We start from the raw sequence: 15,809 nt of genomic DNA on the forward strand, positions 1-15,809 counted from the left end.
GTTAGCTCTCCCGATTTAGTCATAGCAGATAGTTGGGTGCTTATGTTTGGCATTTGAACGCTTAGGCAAACAAAAGTAATTGGAAATGGGAACTAAATTAACGTATATAATTTTAAAAAGTTAAGTTCAGTTTTCTTGTGCATTAGTTAGCATGCATCCCATGCTAACTCAAATGATAAAGTAAAATTTATTTATTAGTCACAAGTAGGCTTACATTCATACTGCAGTGAAGTTACCGTGAAGATCACTTTCCAAGTGAGTATGATTGCAGAACAGAGTGGAATAACTTGAAATAATTTAAAGACTTTCTCCACTGACAAACTGAAAAACGTGGCTCAATAGTTGAGATAGAATTTTGGCCAAAAGCTAAGGAACAAGAAGTTCAAAGACTAATGGCAGCAATCTTGAAATTGAATTGGAAGAGTTGGAGGTAAGCATTGAACCAGAAATAAAAAAACTCACTTCAGCAAAAATATAGTTGGAACAGAAGAGGCTAGAGCTAGAAGTTTAGGAGAGAGAAAAGGAGTGAGGGAGGCAGGGAGGAGAGAGGAGGGATATTTCAAAGAGAAAAAAAAGCATTTCAAAGAAAGAGAGTGGCAGGAATGGAGGAAATAAAGAGAGTTTCAATTAAAAAAGCTTGAATAAGAGGGGAGACTATCCCTGGACACAGTGAATGCACCAATTGGAAGTGATCTGACCCCAGCTCAGGCGTAACTGACGAAGCTCTGATGAAGAGTTATCCAAACTCGAACCTTTGGCTCTATTCTCTCTCCACAGATGCTGTCAGACCTGCTGAGATTTTCCAGCATTTACTGTTTTTGTTTCAGGGGTAACTGCATAGTTGTTCAAATTTGCAATCCCAAAGCTTGGTGGACATAGAGGCATTTTTGTCTATTTCATTTGAAAAAATTGCAAAATAAATCCAATTGGCCTGCAGAAAACTGGACACTGATAATGCAAAGCAGGTAAACAGGAAAAACCCACATGGTATAGCCATGCTTTTTGAAGAGACCTCCACAGTTTGAGATGGCCAAAAAGACTATCCTCAGTGCTTATGAGTCAGTGCCTGAGGCTTACAGACATAAATTTTAAACCCTACGAAAAAAACCTGAACAAACTTCAATTTTTATTAATGACTTAGAGGAGGGGGCTGAAGGATGGATCAGTAAATTTGCTGATGACACCAAGATTGGTAGTGGATGAGGTGGAGGGCTGTTGTAGGCTGCAAAGAGACATAGATAGGATGCAAAGCTGGGCTGAAAAATGGCAAATGGAGTTTAACCCTGATAAATGTGAGGTGATTCATTTTGGTAGGACAAATTTAAATGTGGATTACAGGGTCAAAGGTAGGGTTCTGAAGACTGTGGAGGAACAGAGAGATCTTGGGGTTCATATCCACAGATCTCTAAAGGTTGCCACTCAAGTGGATAGAGCTGTGAAGAAGGCCTATAGTGTGTTAGCTTTTATCAACAGGGGGTTGGAGTTTAAGAACCGTGGGGGTTATGCTGCAACTGTACAGGATCTTGGTGAGACCACATTTGGAATATTGTGTGCAGTTCTGGTCACCTCACTATAAGAAGGATGTGGAAGCGCTGGAAAGAGTGCAGAGGAGATTTACCAGGATGCTGCCTGGTTTGGAGGGTAGGTCTTATGAGGAAAGGTTGAGGGAGCAAGGGCTGTTTTCTCTGGAGCGGAGGAGGCTGAGGGGAGACTTAATAGAGGTTTATAAAATGATGAAGGGGATAGATAGAATGAATGTTCAAAGACTATTTCCTCGGGTGGATGGAGCTATTACAAGGGGGCATAACTATAGGGTTCATGGTGGGAGACATAGGAAGGATATCAGAGGTAGGTTCTTTATGCAGAGAGTGGTTGGGGTGTGGAATGGACTGCCTGCAGTGACAGTGGAGTCAGACACTTTAGGAACATTTAAGCGGTTATTGGATAGGCACATGGAGCACACCAGGATGATAGGGAGTGGGATAGCTTGATCTTGGTTTCAGATAAAGCTCGGCACAACATCGTGGGCTGAAGGGCCTGTTCTGTGCTGTACTGTTCTATGTTTTATGTTTAAACTTATGTCAAGCAATTTGCCTTTGACCACTGGATGCAGGCATGAGGATGCAGGGTAGACCATTAAGAATGGAAATGAAGAGACATTTCTTCACCCAAAGAGTGGTGAGCCTGTGGAATTCATTACCACAGGAAGTAGTTGATGCCAAAACTTTGAATGTATTCAAGAGGTGGCTGGATATAACATTTAGGGCGAACGGAATCAAAGGTTATGGGGAAAAGGCAGGATTATGCTATTGAGTTGGACGATCAGCCATGATTGTGATGAATGGAGGAGCAGTCTCGAAGGGCTGAATGGCCTCCTCCTGCTCCTATCTTCTAAGTTTCTATAGTTCTATGTTTCTACGCAAATTAGAGACTATGAAAGCATCAAGAGAGGTAATTCTCATTCATGAATTTTAAAACTTCACTCCCTATCTATATAAAGACACATGTGGAGAACCAAAAGGTTTCAAAAGCGACATAAGCAGACCAGGCGGCTGATGATTATGAGCTGCCCCATAAGCCCTTACCCCAGGGGAACTCCTTTCTCCGTCACCCCCACAAGCCCGAGAAGAATAGAAGGTGGGAGGATGAAAAGAAGGTGAAGAGTCAGGAACAAGAAGAGAAAGCTGGAAACCTAAGAGTGCTCCCTCATCAGGATACAAAGAAAAGTTTTGAGAGTAGGAGTAAATGTTCAGACTGTTTCACTGCAACAAGATTGGGCACCTTGTGCTGATTGATGGATGTTATGGGAAAAGCCCTTATTCTCTTTTTCTTCAAGATAAAGCTCGTTTCTTTATCTGAGTCTGTCCCTTTCTGATAACTGGAAAATCTGACTTTCACCACCTTATGTATCCTTTCTATATGCTATACCTTTTGCTAAATTATTTTTTATTGACACACTTACCTAATCTCGTGGTATCTTCATTACTCGCATTTTCCAATTTCTTTCTAGAGCAAAACAAAAAATGGTATCTCATGACACAGGCCATCTTTAACGTGGTGGTCACCAGCAATGAGTAATGATTTTTAAGTTCATATTGCAAATACTTATTCCATTTAAAGCTAAATCATTTCTAACAGAATGTCACAGCCCATGATTCAGTACACTGTTCATAACAGTGCACATTTCTGGCCAAGTACCACAATTTGGCATGAAAAGGATGATTTTGTGCTTCAGGTTTACCAATGAAAAAGCTATGATCACAGTGACAGTGGATCAGAAGTAGGTTTAAAACATTCTGGAAGACATGGTTCTGTGAGTGCAGTGCTACAGTGAGAATATGAAATCAGGGGGAGGAATCCTGTGATTCCCTGGCAGTATATTAGAACAATAAGAAGTCTCACAACACCAGGTTAAAGTCCAACAGGTTTATTTGGTAGCACAAGCCACAATCGTTCGGAGCACTGCCCCTTCATCAGGTGATTCATCTGGTGTTGTGAGACTTCTTACTGTGCTTATCCTAGTCCAACAACGGCATCTCCACATCAAGCGTATTAGAAGGCAGGGGGCACATAAAAATGGCAGGTGACTAGGGCACCATCTTTCGCCCACCCTGCCATGCAAATCACAGTATGCGCAATGGGTAAGGCAACCCACCCACTCTTAGGCCTATCGAGATCCTTCAGTGGACAAACATTGGCCCCTTCAGAACCTCATTCCACCTCCATCGCTATAATACATATGGCTAGGGAAGGCACAAAGAAAGCTGCCAACCGAGGAACTTTGACAGTGTGGGATGTCTCCATGCCCACTGGAGACAATCCCCCCTCCCCCCACCCAATGGTACTCCCACCCATTTGTGCCTCCTTCGCAGGCCTCTAAAACCAACTCCCCTTACCTTCAGTTACTGTGGTCTCCAACCCCTGCTTGCCCAAAATGCCTAGACTTATCTTCAAGCCCAGGAGACATCTTCTTCCTTCCTGGGGATCGCCGATAATCCCAGCAGTGGTCAACATTCTCCTCAGGGGCTGCTGTGTCTACATAATCAGATTGGCCAGCAGCTGTATAGGGTAGGATTTCCTGTGTTTGAGGCGCAGAAGTTGTGCTCTCAAGTAATTAAGGCCCCTGCCAGTGTATTATCGCTGTGGAAGGAGGTCTTGTGGCATAGTATTAACACCCATACCGCTGGACCGGAAGTTCTGGGTTCAGGTTCAATGCCAGGTCTTGTCAGCCATGGATGGAGCGATCAGTGGGCTGATAATCAGCTTGGAAATCCTTCCACCACTTCCCCCACTATTTCCCAAAGGGTAAAAGTGAGTGTGAAGATACACAAGAGGGAGAGAGAGAGAGAGATCACTGTGGAACAGCAAACTTTCTGGGCAGAGTTTTCGGCCCAGGTTTTGGTTATTCTGACCCCAAATAAAATTCACCAGCCGTGGATATTTGTGATAAATATTAGTTTTGGACAGTAAAATATTAATTCCTGCCCTATTTATATGCTTATAAGAAAATAGTGTGATCAGCAGCAAGATCTTATACATTGTTATACAAAGCATAATGGTGACGTAACAACTGTATTGATATATCAAATACCACAAAAAATATTTTCTTAAGTACAGCCAAACAGGTTTGTATTATAAAGTTCATTTATCTATTCGTCGCAAGTAGACTAACATTAACACCGCAATGAAGGTACTGTGAAAATCCTGCACAGGCAGGATTTACTAGTGCAGGTCCTGCACTGCACAGACAGTGACCCAAGTCAGGAATCGAACCCGGGTACCTGGCGCTGTGAGGCAGCAGTCCTAACCACTGTGCCACCGTGCCGTTCCAAGAATATGCTGAACAAGATTAAATAAATCCACTATAACCTCTCATAGGGTACAAATATTGAAATAGGAACACAGTTTCCTCATCACTTGTCTGTTGGGTGTGATTTTATCTGCCATTCACGCCATGCTCCCGCTGTAGTGAAGTCGAAGAATTTGATGGCCAGCCAACCGGCAGTAATATCCCAGCCGATATCTTTTTGTAGCGCCTTTAATGTAGCAAAAATATCCCAAGGGGTTTCACTTTTACTGAACCTCATTTGACTCTGAACCACATGTGGAGATATTAGAGTCAATTATCAAATTACCATAATTAAGGGCCCCACGCATCCCGGACATACTCTCTTCCACCTTCTCCCGTCGGAAAAAAGGCTCAAAAGTCTGAGGTCACTTACCAGCTTCTTCCCTGCTGCTGTCAGACTGTTGAATGGACCTGCCTAGCATGAAGTTGATCTTTCTCTACACCCTAGCTATGACTGTAACACCACATGCACTCTCTCGTTTCCTTCTCTATGAACAGTATGCTTTGTCTGTATAGCACGCAAGAAACAATACTTTTCACTGTATGTTAATACATGTGACAATAATAAATCAAATCCAAAGCTTGGTCAAAGAGAAAGGTTTTAAGGAGTGTCTTAAAGGAGGAAAGAGAAAGACAGAGAGAGAGGGCGATAAAGAGGAAGGTCTCTTGGAGCTCCGAAGCAGCAATGAAACGATGTTACTATTACCACTCTTACAACATGGATAGTGCTGGGACCTCTTAACCACTTAATTCACTATTTTCCATTACGCACAACAGGCTCTGACTGGATGATTTTGCTTTACAACAACCGGATCTTCCAACCAGCTACAGGAACAAAAATATTTCTAACGGTTGTAAATAAATGTACAATTTGAAATAATGTTATAGTTGAGTCCTGGAAATTAAGTCACTTTTTTTACTGAAAAAGATAACCATGATTAGCTTTGTTTAATATCTTTTTTTTAGGAAAAGCTTTTTACTGCAAATTAAATGTTTCCTAGTTTTTGTTTTCTCCCACAAAGCAGTGCAGTCATTTAGCAATGAAGTCATTTATGCATGGGAAAAATTCCGTTTTTTGTTCTGTACTCGAACAACAATTTCTCATCACCGATTCGAACAGCGACAAGGTTCTTCCTGTATTAGATGCAGGAAAAATGAGATTGCACTCAGTATTTGGTCAGAGTCCTCAATCACCTAACTCATCATTTGATATCTCACAAAATGTCATCTGCCTCTCTTGGATCTATGCACTCTGCCTTATTGGGAAATAAAATACGCTGGGAAATAAAATAAAATCTGATGAAGGTAAATGTCTGTCTGTGAAGTATTCACTATGGCAACAGCGACAAAGATCCTATCTGCCTGTGCAAGTTCAGGAGAGGTTAGTTGCAATAGAGTAGTAATACTAATCATAGAATCGTAGAATCTCTACAGTGCAGAAGGAGGCCATTTGGCCCATCAAGCCTGCACCAACAACAATCCCACTCAGACCATGCCCCCGTAACCCCTCTGCAAAACCCCAATTTGTCATGGCCAATCAGCCTAACTCGCACATCTTTGAAATGTGGGAGGAAACCGGAGCACCTGGAGGAAACCCACACAGACAGGGGAAGAACATGCAAACTCCACAACATTCATTCAAGGCTGGAATTGAACCCGGGTCCCTGGCGCTGTGAACCACTGTGTAATCCTCAGCATTTTGTTTGTGTGACCTCTGAATCAAAATATATGAGAACAAAAGGGTATTACTGGATTTTTATGTGAAAGGAAACATTTCGAACAAATTGAGTTTTCAACCCAGTTACGAGATATTGATAGCAATATATAATCAGGGCTGTTATTGATTCGGTATGACACTTAGAGTGGAAATGTTAAGATATCACAAGCAGGATTACATGGAAAACCAGATCAGAAACAAATGTGTGACTGTATGATTCTATTGCTGGGAAATGGGATTGGGTGGGAGGTCAGGTGTTTCACATGTGTCAGTGCAGACTTGATGGGCCAAAGGGCCTCTTCTGCCCTGTGTGATTCTATGGGTGGGGATTTTACAGCTTTGCTTGAGCGAGACCGGAAATTCCTGCTCGAGTTCAACGGACATTTCCGTTGTCCGCCACTTGCCCACTCCGATTCCGTGGCGGTAGAATTCCAGCGAATGATTCTATAACTTACAATCACATGAAGTGAATGAAGAACAACCGATGAAAGGAAACTAATTAAATTTAAAAAAGAGTATGGTTATGTCGCAAACTACCTCAGATTCTGGGAATCTGAAATAAAAATAGAAAGTTCTGGAAAATGCACAGCAGGTCAGGCAGCACCCGTGGAGAGAAACGGGGTTAATGGGAGGAACTTGTAGGTCACGGCGTGGGATCATCCATTGGCTGCAGTGTTGATGGTAATCCCACTGCAGCAGTTCCTGGAGCCGTATTGGAATTAAGTCCCAATTAGGCAACCCACTGGCTACCATTGGAGTTCCCAGCTCCAGCAATGGGAATTTTCCACTGCACCTTGTCCTGAAGGGTGGATGTCCCCACCTCCGAGAGCAGGCGGACAATCAGAGGCCAGCAGATCTCCAGGAGCAGCAATGCCTGAACTGCAGGAGGCCCAAACATGAAGACTGTTGCTGGAAAGCAGTTGAGCTGATTGGGGTTGCCAGGGTCAGTCTGAGGGGACCTGCCAAGTTTTGGTCACTGCCAAGGGCAAGAGGTGGCTTCTCAGAGGTCACTTCCTTGCCACCAGCGGGTCACAGAACCACAGAATCATTACAGTGCAGAAGAAGGCCATTTGGACCATCGAGTCTGCACTATCTCTCTGAGAGAGCATTCTACCTAGTCCCACTCCCCTGCCTTATCAATGTAACCTTGCTCATTCTTTCTTTTCAGATAGAAATCCAATTTGCTTCTAAATTCCTTATCGAATCCCTACTGTTCAGAAGGTGGCCATTTGGTCCATTGGGTCTGCACCGATTCTTTGACAGAGTATCTTACCCAGGCATTCTCCCCCACTCTATCCACATAACCCCATGCATTTACCATGGCTAATCCATTGAACCTACAAATCTTGATACACTAAGGGGCAAGTCAGAAGGCCAATCCACCTAATATCCACATCTTTGGACAGTGGGAGAAAACTGGAGCACCTGGAGGAAACCCACGCAGACATGAGGAGACTATGCAAGCTCCACACAGACCGTCACCCAAGGCCAGAATTGAACCTGGGTCCCTGGGGCTGTGAGGCAGCAGTGCTAACCATTGTGCCACCCTTTGATCGAACCTGCCTCCACCACCTTTTCAGGAAGTTCATTCCAGACTCTAACCGCCTTCTGGGTGAAAAATCTTTTCCTCACATCACTTTTACCAAAGCATCTCTCCTTTGGGTGCCGGATGCTTGAGAAGGAGCACACCACCTCCCACCCCCCCTCCCCCCACCCCCCTCCCCTGACACCAGGTTGGAGGTATACCTATCAGGGTTTACCTGGCGGTTTGCCCACATGGCATGGCAGGATGAGGTCCTTAAGTTGTCATGAAGGGCCTCAATTGACTTCTGGACAGTGAAGGCCACCCTCAACCCTTCCCATCCTGGACTTGATTGGGGGTGGTGAGTGGTAATCTGTGAGGGTATCCCAGACTACTTCCAGGGAAACATTTAATTCTGCCCAATGCTTCAGGTCAATGACCTTTCATTGGAATATCATGCCAATAAAAAAAAATCACAGAATTAATCTTTTATTAGTTTCAGAAACAAGGAGGACTGTTAGAGCTGAAAGTTAGTTCCCGTGGTTTCATATGGAAACCAGTCATGTGCTATCTGCTGGGTGAGTATGAGTGATAGTTGCAGACAAACAAACTATAACTTGGCGTGTTTCAAGCAAGGTATGAATATGTAACAAAACCTTCTGTTAGTTACCCTAATGTTAGGAATATTAGGATGCTCCTACACCCTATTGGCTGTATTCTGTGCACAGTGTAGGCATACCACTTGCTTATTTTTTTAATACTTTTCCAATTCAATCAAATCAAATCCAATTCAGAGTCTCAACAAGTTGAGACATTTCAGATCCAGGCTGACAAGACAGGGCGAGCGACCAAACCACCCTGTCCTGGGCCCGATCTACATGAGCCAAGCTGATTGGAGAAGGGGGAGGTTCCTCCTCCAAGACTTGAGCTCATTTGCATCTTAGCCAAAAGGCCGAGATGCCGCTTTTAAAAATTGCTTCATCTGAAACATATGAAGCTTCAGTGTAACCTAATGACCTCAACCAAGTGCGGCCGACCGTGGGCTGCCAACCATACTACACTTGATCTTAGCCAAAAGGCCCAACCACTTGCTTATTAATCTCTATGATTAATTCTCCGCCAAGTTCATCAGACTCCTGGCCTCCATCCCTAATTCAGTGTGGGTCACTTCAACCACAGCCTTGTTCACCATTATTACCCGTTGATCAGGTTATCATCAATAGAAGACGTTACAGTTTGTACTTACCCTTCAGACATTTCTTATGCTTTTGTCTAAATTTCAATGTTCCCAATTTGAAGGCCTAGCTTTTCATAATCTGGTGGCCAGTTGGGAGAGGGCACCACGCTGCCACATGATAATGCTAGTCAGAGGCCCGGTTCACTTAGACAGCTTTCAACAGGCTCCGGATGTTAAACAGGCAGGGGCGGCACAGTGGTCAGCACTGCTGCCTCCCACGTTCAATTCCAACCTCGGGTCACTATCTGTGTGGTGTTTGCACATTCTCCCCGTGTCTGCGTGGGTTTCCTCCGGGTGCTCCGGTTTCCTCCCAGACCTCAAAGATGTGCGGGTTAGGTTGATTGGCCATGCTGAATTGACCCTAGCTTCAAGGGGATTAGCAGGATAAGTGTGTGGGATTACGGGAATAGGGCCAGCGTGGGATTATGGTTGGTACAAACTCGATGGGCTGATTGGCCTCCTTCTGTACTGCAGGGATTCTATGATTCAGGCAGAGATTCAGGCAGAGCTCGCTATCCCTGGGCTGGCTCTGTATCAGGTGGCCCAGGGAACAGCCTGATTGGCAGCAGTCCCAGAAAGAGTTTGCAATTTATGGCAGATGAGGAATTGAATATTTAGGTCCACATAAACGTAGTGGAGGCCAGAGCAAAATTCCCACAAAAAAAAATCATTTAAACATATATTGTTCTCATCAGCTCCAGTTGTTTACACTGCTTTCTGCCTATTTCAAGTACAGGTTCGAATGAGATTGGAAGGATACCCAGGGAATGACTTGACTTTGGCACAATGGGTGCAGATCTGGGTGAATCTTCAGTTGCATCTAAGATGGCAACTGGAGGCCATGATTTATAACTGTTATCTTACTGCTTCCCTTCACTGAGACTCGATAAATCTGGGAGGTAACAAGAACTATGGCTGCAAATTAGGAGAGGGGAGTGTGCAGCGGGACCTGGGTGTCCTTGTGCACCAGCCGCTGAAGGTGCAACAGGCAGTAAAGAAGGCAAATGGTATGTTGGCCTTCATTGCGAGAGGTTTCGAATACAGGAGCAGGGATGTGTTGTTGCAATTATACAGGGCCTAGGTGAGGCCACACCTCGAATATTGTGTGCAGTTTTGGTCTCCTTTTCTGAGGAAGGATGTTCTTGCTCTCGAGGGAGTGCAGCAAAGGTTTACCAGGCTAATTCCGGGGATGGCGCGACTGATGTATGAGGAGAGATTGACTAGGTTAGGATTGTTTTCGCTGGAGTTCAGACAAATAAGAGGGGATCTCCTAGAGACTTATAAAATTCTAACAGGACTAGACAGAGCAAGAAGTCTCACCACACCAGGTTAAAGTCCAACAGGTTTATTTGGAATCACGAGCTTTCGGAGCACTACTCCTTCCTCAGGTGAGTGAGGACTAGACAGGGTAGATGCAGGGAGGATATTTCCGATGGTGGGGGAGTCCAGAACCAGGGGTCATAGTCTGAGGATTCGGGGTAGACCATTTAGGACAGAGGTGAGGAAACATTTTTTCACCCAAAGAGTGGTGAGCCTGCGGAAATTATTACCACAGGAAATAGTTGATGCCAAAACATTGAATGTACATTGAATGGCAGCACAGTGGTCAGCACTGCTGCTTCACAGCACCAGGGACCCGGGTTCAATTCCCAGCTTGGGTCACTGTCTGTGTGGAGTTTGCACGTTCTCCCCATGTCTATGTGAGTTTCCTCCAGGTGTTCTGGTTTCCTCTCAGATTCTGAAATATGTGCTGGTTAGGTGCAATGTTTAATAATTTTTTATAAGTTTTGGGTGAATTCTTACTTTCTCCAAAGTCACCTGAAAATCAAGGGAAAAATCTTAGCATCCCATTTCTGTTCTATATTCGGCTAGCAATGGATAGAAGAATTGCCTCCCTATTTCAAGTTGGAGGTCCTGTTAATATGCCAATCAATGTCCTACTAAAAAAATAGATCCTGAGAGTCATTTGGGTGACACTTAGGCAAGTTAGACATCAAAGGAGCAGTTGTGAGCATCATTATTCAAGAATGTAAGTATTGAAAAGTTCTGAAAGACTAATATTTCTTACAGAATGAAAAGATTATGTAAAATTATATCTTGCAGAGTTACATAGAAACATAGAAGATAGGAGGAGGAGGAGGCCATTTGTCCTTCAAGCCTGCTCCATCATTTATTACGATCATGGCTAATCGTCCAACTCAGTAGCCTAATCCTGCTTTCTCACCATAACCTTTGATCCCATTCGCCCCAAGTGCTATATCTAGCCACCTCCTGAATACAGTTTAAAGTTCATTTATTAGTCACAAGTAAGGCTAACACCGCAATGAAGTTACTGTGAAATTTCCCTCGTCACCACACTTCAGCACCTGTTCGGGCACATTGAGGGAGAATTTAGCATGGCCAATTCATCTAACCTGCACATTTTTGGACTGTGGGAGGAAACCGGAGCACCTGGAGGAAGCTCAAGCAGACACAGGGAGCACATGCAGACTCCGCGCATACAGCAACCCAAGCCGGGAATCGAACCCACGTCCCTGGAGCTGTGAGGCTGCAGTGCTAACCACTGTGTCACCCCATTGAAGAACATGCAAAAGAACCTGGATCATAAGGGATCTGAAACCAAAAGAGAAAGTGCTGGAAAATCTCAGCAGGTCTGGCAGCATCTGTAAGGAGAGAAAAAAAAACTGACATTGAGTCCAGATGACCCTTTGTCAAAGCTACTTTTTACTTTTTTATTGTCCTTATTTTTCTTCCCCCCCACCACCCTTTCCCCCTATTTTATCCCCCCTTTTTCTCAATTTTACCTCTCTCCCACCCAACCCCCCACACCTTCATCTGTCACAGTTTACCCTTTGATTTCAGCTTCTTTGCCATTTGGCCTTTCACACCTTTTATTAAAGATGTGCGGGTTAGGTTGATTGGCCAGGTTAAAAATTGCCCCTTAGAGTCCTGGGATGCGTAGGTTAGAGGGATTAGCGGGCAAATTAGCGGGTAAAAAAAAAAGGGGATTAGCGGGTAGGGCCTGGGTGGGATTGTGGTCGGTGCAGACTCGATGGGCCGAATGGCCTCCTTCTGCACTGTAGGGTTTCTATGATTCTATGATTCTCTCTATGAACTGCCATTAACAGCTTTTCCCCTTGTTTTTGTGGCTATGACTCATCTTTCATTCCCTCACCCTGCAGTATAAATATCTCCCACTTCCTATGCCTTATAGCTTTGACAAAGGGTCACCTGGACTTGAAACGTCAGCTCTTTTCTCTCCTTACAGATGCTGCCAGACCTGCTGCGATTTTCCAGCATTTTCTCTTTTGGCTTCAGATTCCAGCATCCGCAGTAATTTGCTTTCAAAAAGGGATCTTTTCCTTTGAACTAGAAGTAGTTGCTTTGAAGATTGTTTTGAGCAAACAGCAATGAAAGAAAATTGTATGTCATTGAGTAATAAGGTAATAGCCCAGGCTCTGTGAGCCTGAAGCTTCCTCCTGGGATAGAACCAAGAGGTCGTCATGAAAATTGAAACCAATGTTGTGTCCGTTGTGCACAAGTCAAATGTTGGCCCAAGTATCCTTCCAATTGCATTAGAACAGGGTTGAAATTAAAATGAACATAAATCAGCAAAGACAACTGGGGCCTAAGGAAGCTCCACTGGTATATTTCTCCTTTGAATGTGAAAATTTAAAATTGAACTCATTTGACCATCATTCATGCACATCAAGCATAACATATTTAAGATTTTGGGATGAAGGAAGTTTTCCATTTTTAACATGACTAGGTTTATGCCATAAAAATGCATCAAAGGAAACAGAAAATACAGAGCAGACCTCAATAAATATAAATATTTTTAACACTATTCAAAAAAAACGCAAATGGGAAACCATTAAAATGATTGTCTCCTTGCGCAACTGAAAATCTGCATTCATTATTTCAGCCCCTGAACGTGTAGGATTGGTGTAAAGATTCATTCCAATGGCGGGTTTAAAGGACAACTGTAAAAGATCAAGGGGACTTGAGTGTACGGTCATTGTGCATGTTACCAATTAATGTGCAAACATGTGCAATGTTTTAAGTGTGCCAGTTCCAGGTCTCCTGTCTGTTGTGTTTCCAGTTCTGTTGATTCTTAAATACCCAATAAAAAGGAGATGTTCAGATTGTAAGTTCACCTCGCTGAGCCAAGGTAACAAAGTGAAGAAAACGGTATTCAAAAAGGATGCCATTTTTCCAGCCAAAATTGGATCAAAACAGTTTTTAAAAAATCAATTGAAGGCAGAGGTATCCATTGAGCGAGGTGGTGTATATAATTGCAATGCAACCAGGCACATATAGTGGCCTGCATGGCCTGATTATATTGTAGGATAAGCATAGAATTCCTACAGTGCAGAAGGAGGCCATTCGGCCCATCATGTCTGCACCGACCACAATCCCACCCAAGCCCTAACCCCATAACCCCATGCATTTACCCTAGCTAGTCCCCCTGACACTAAAGGGGCAATTTAGCATGGCCAATCCACCTAACCCGCATATCTTTGCACTGTGGGAGGAAATCGGAGCACCCGGAGTAAATCCACGCAGACACTGGGAGAACTGGCTGGAATTGAACCCGGGTCCCTGACACTGTGAGGCAGCAGTGCTAACCACTGTGCCACCCCAGATCTTTCACATCACGTACAAATATTTACAAGATCTGGCTGGTTGTGTTGTATATGCTTTTAAGTGGTAGCAGCATGCCTTGTAACATAATACAGTAAGATTTTTAACAACACCAGGTTAAATTCAAAGTACAAAGAACAAAAAACAGTACAGCACAGGAAACAGGCCCTTCAGCCCTCCAAGCCTGTGCTGCTCCTTGGTCCAACTAGACCAATCGTTTGTATCCCTCCATTCCCAGGCTGCTCATGTGACTATCCAGGTAAGTCTTAAATGATGTCAGCGTGTCTGCCTCCACCACCCTACTTAGCAGCGCATTCCAGGCCCCCACCACCCTCTGTGTAAAAAACATCCCTCTAATATCTGAGTTATACTTCGCCCGTCTCACCTTGAGCCCGTGACCCCGCGTGATCGTCACTTCTGATCTGGGAAAAAGCTTCCCACCGTTCACCCTATCTATCCCCTTCATAATCTTGTACACCTCTATTAGATCTCCCCTCATTCTCCGTCTTTCCAGGGAGAACAACCCCAATTTACCCAATCTCTCCTCATAGCTAAGACCCTCTATACCAGTCAACATCCTGGTAAACCTTCTCTGCACTCTCTCTAACGCCTTCATGTCCTTCTGGCAGTGTGGTGACCAGAACTGGACGCAGTACTCCAAATGTGGCCTAACCAGCGTTCTATACAGCTGCATCATCGGACTCCAGCTTTTATACTCTATACCCCGTCCTATAAAGGCAAGCATACCATATGCCTTCTGCACCACCTTCTCCACCTGTGTTGCCACCTTCAAGGATTTGTGGATTTGCACACCTAGGTCCCTCTGTGTTTCTATACTCTTGATGGCTCTGCCATTTATTGTATAACTCCTCCCTACATTATTTCTTCCAAAATGCATCACTTCGCATTTATCTGGATTAAATTCCATCTGCCACCTCTCCGCCCAATTTTCCAGCCTATCTATATCCTGCTGTATTGCCCGACAATTCTCATCGCTATCCGCAGTTCCAGCCATCTTTGTGTCATCCGCAAACTTGCTGATAACACCAGTTACACCTTCTTCCAAATCATTTATATATATCACAAATAGCAGAGGTCCCAATACAGAGCCCTGCGGAACACCACTGGTCACAGACCTCCAGCCAGAAAAAGACCCTTCGACCGCTACCCTCTGTCTCCTATGGCCAAGCCAGTTCTCCACCCATCTAGCCACTTCTCCTTGTATCCCATGAGCCTTAACCTTCTTAACCAACCTGCCATGTGGGACTTTGTCAAATGCCTTACTGAAATCCATATTGACAACATCCACGGCCCTTCCTTCGTCAACCGTTTTTGTCACTTCCTCAAAAAACTCCACCAAATTTGTAAGGCACGACCTCCCTCTTACAAAACCATGCTGTCTGTCACTAATGAGGTTGTTCCAGTCTAAATGCACATATATCCTGTCTCTAAGAATCCTCTCCAACAACTTCCCTACCACGGACGTCAAGCTCACCGGCCTATAATTTCCCGGGTTATCCCTGCTACCCTTCTTAAACAACGGGACCACATTCGCTATCCTCCAATCCTCAGGGACCTCACCAGTGTCCAAAGAAGTGACAAAGATTTCCATCAGAGGCCCAGCAATTTCATCTCTCGTCTCCCTGAGCAGTCTAGGATAGATGCCATCAGGCCCTGGGGCTTTGTCAGTTTTAATGTTCCCTAAAAAACCTAACACTTCCTCCCTTGTAATGGAGATTCTCTCTAACGGGTCAACACCTCCCTCCGAGACACTCCCGGTTAACACGTCCCTCTCCTTCGTGAATACCGATGGAGTGGATATCCACTCCATCTGACAAAG

At 44.3% G+C, this 15,809-nt stretch overlaps 1 protein-coding gene across 1 annotated transcript in view; it reads right to left on the bottom strand.

Annotated features, from left to right (window-relative positions):
* Positions 1–15,809, bottom strand: part of ntsr1 (neurotensin receptor 1 (high affinity)) — a 120,101-nt gene that overhangs the window by 80,150 nt on the left and 24,142 nt on the right. Inside the window, exon 2 of the mRNA XM_078237023.1 lies at positions 2,963–3,006. Within this exon, the coding sequence (XP_078093149.1) occupies positions 2,963–3,006 (44 nt within the window). The remainder of the gene's footprint in view (positions 1–2,962; positions 3,007–15,809) is intronic.

Source organism: Mustelus asterias, chromosome 20 (assembly GCF_964213995.1).
Source record: "Mustelus asterias chromosome 20, sMusAst1.hap1.1, whole genome shotgun sequence".
Taxonomy (NCBI): domain Eukaryota; kingdom Metazoa; phylum Chordata; class Chondrichthyes; order Carcharhiniformes; family Triakidae; genus Mustelus; species Mustelus asterias.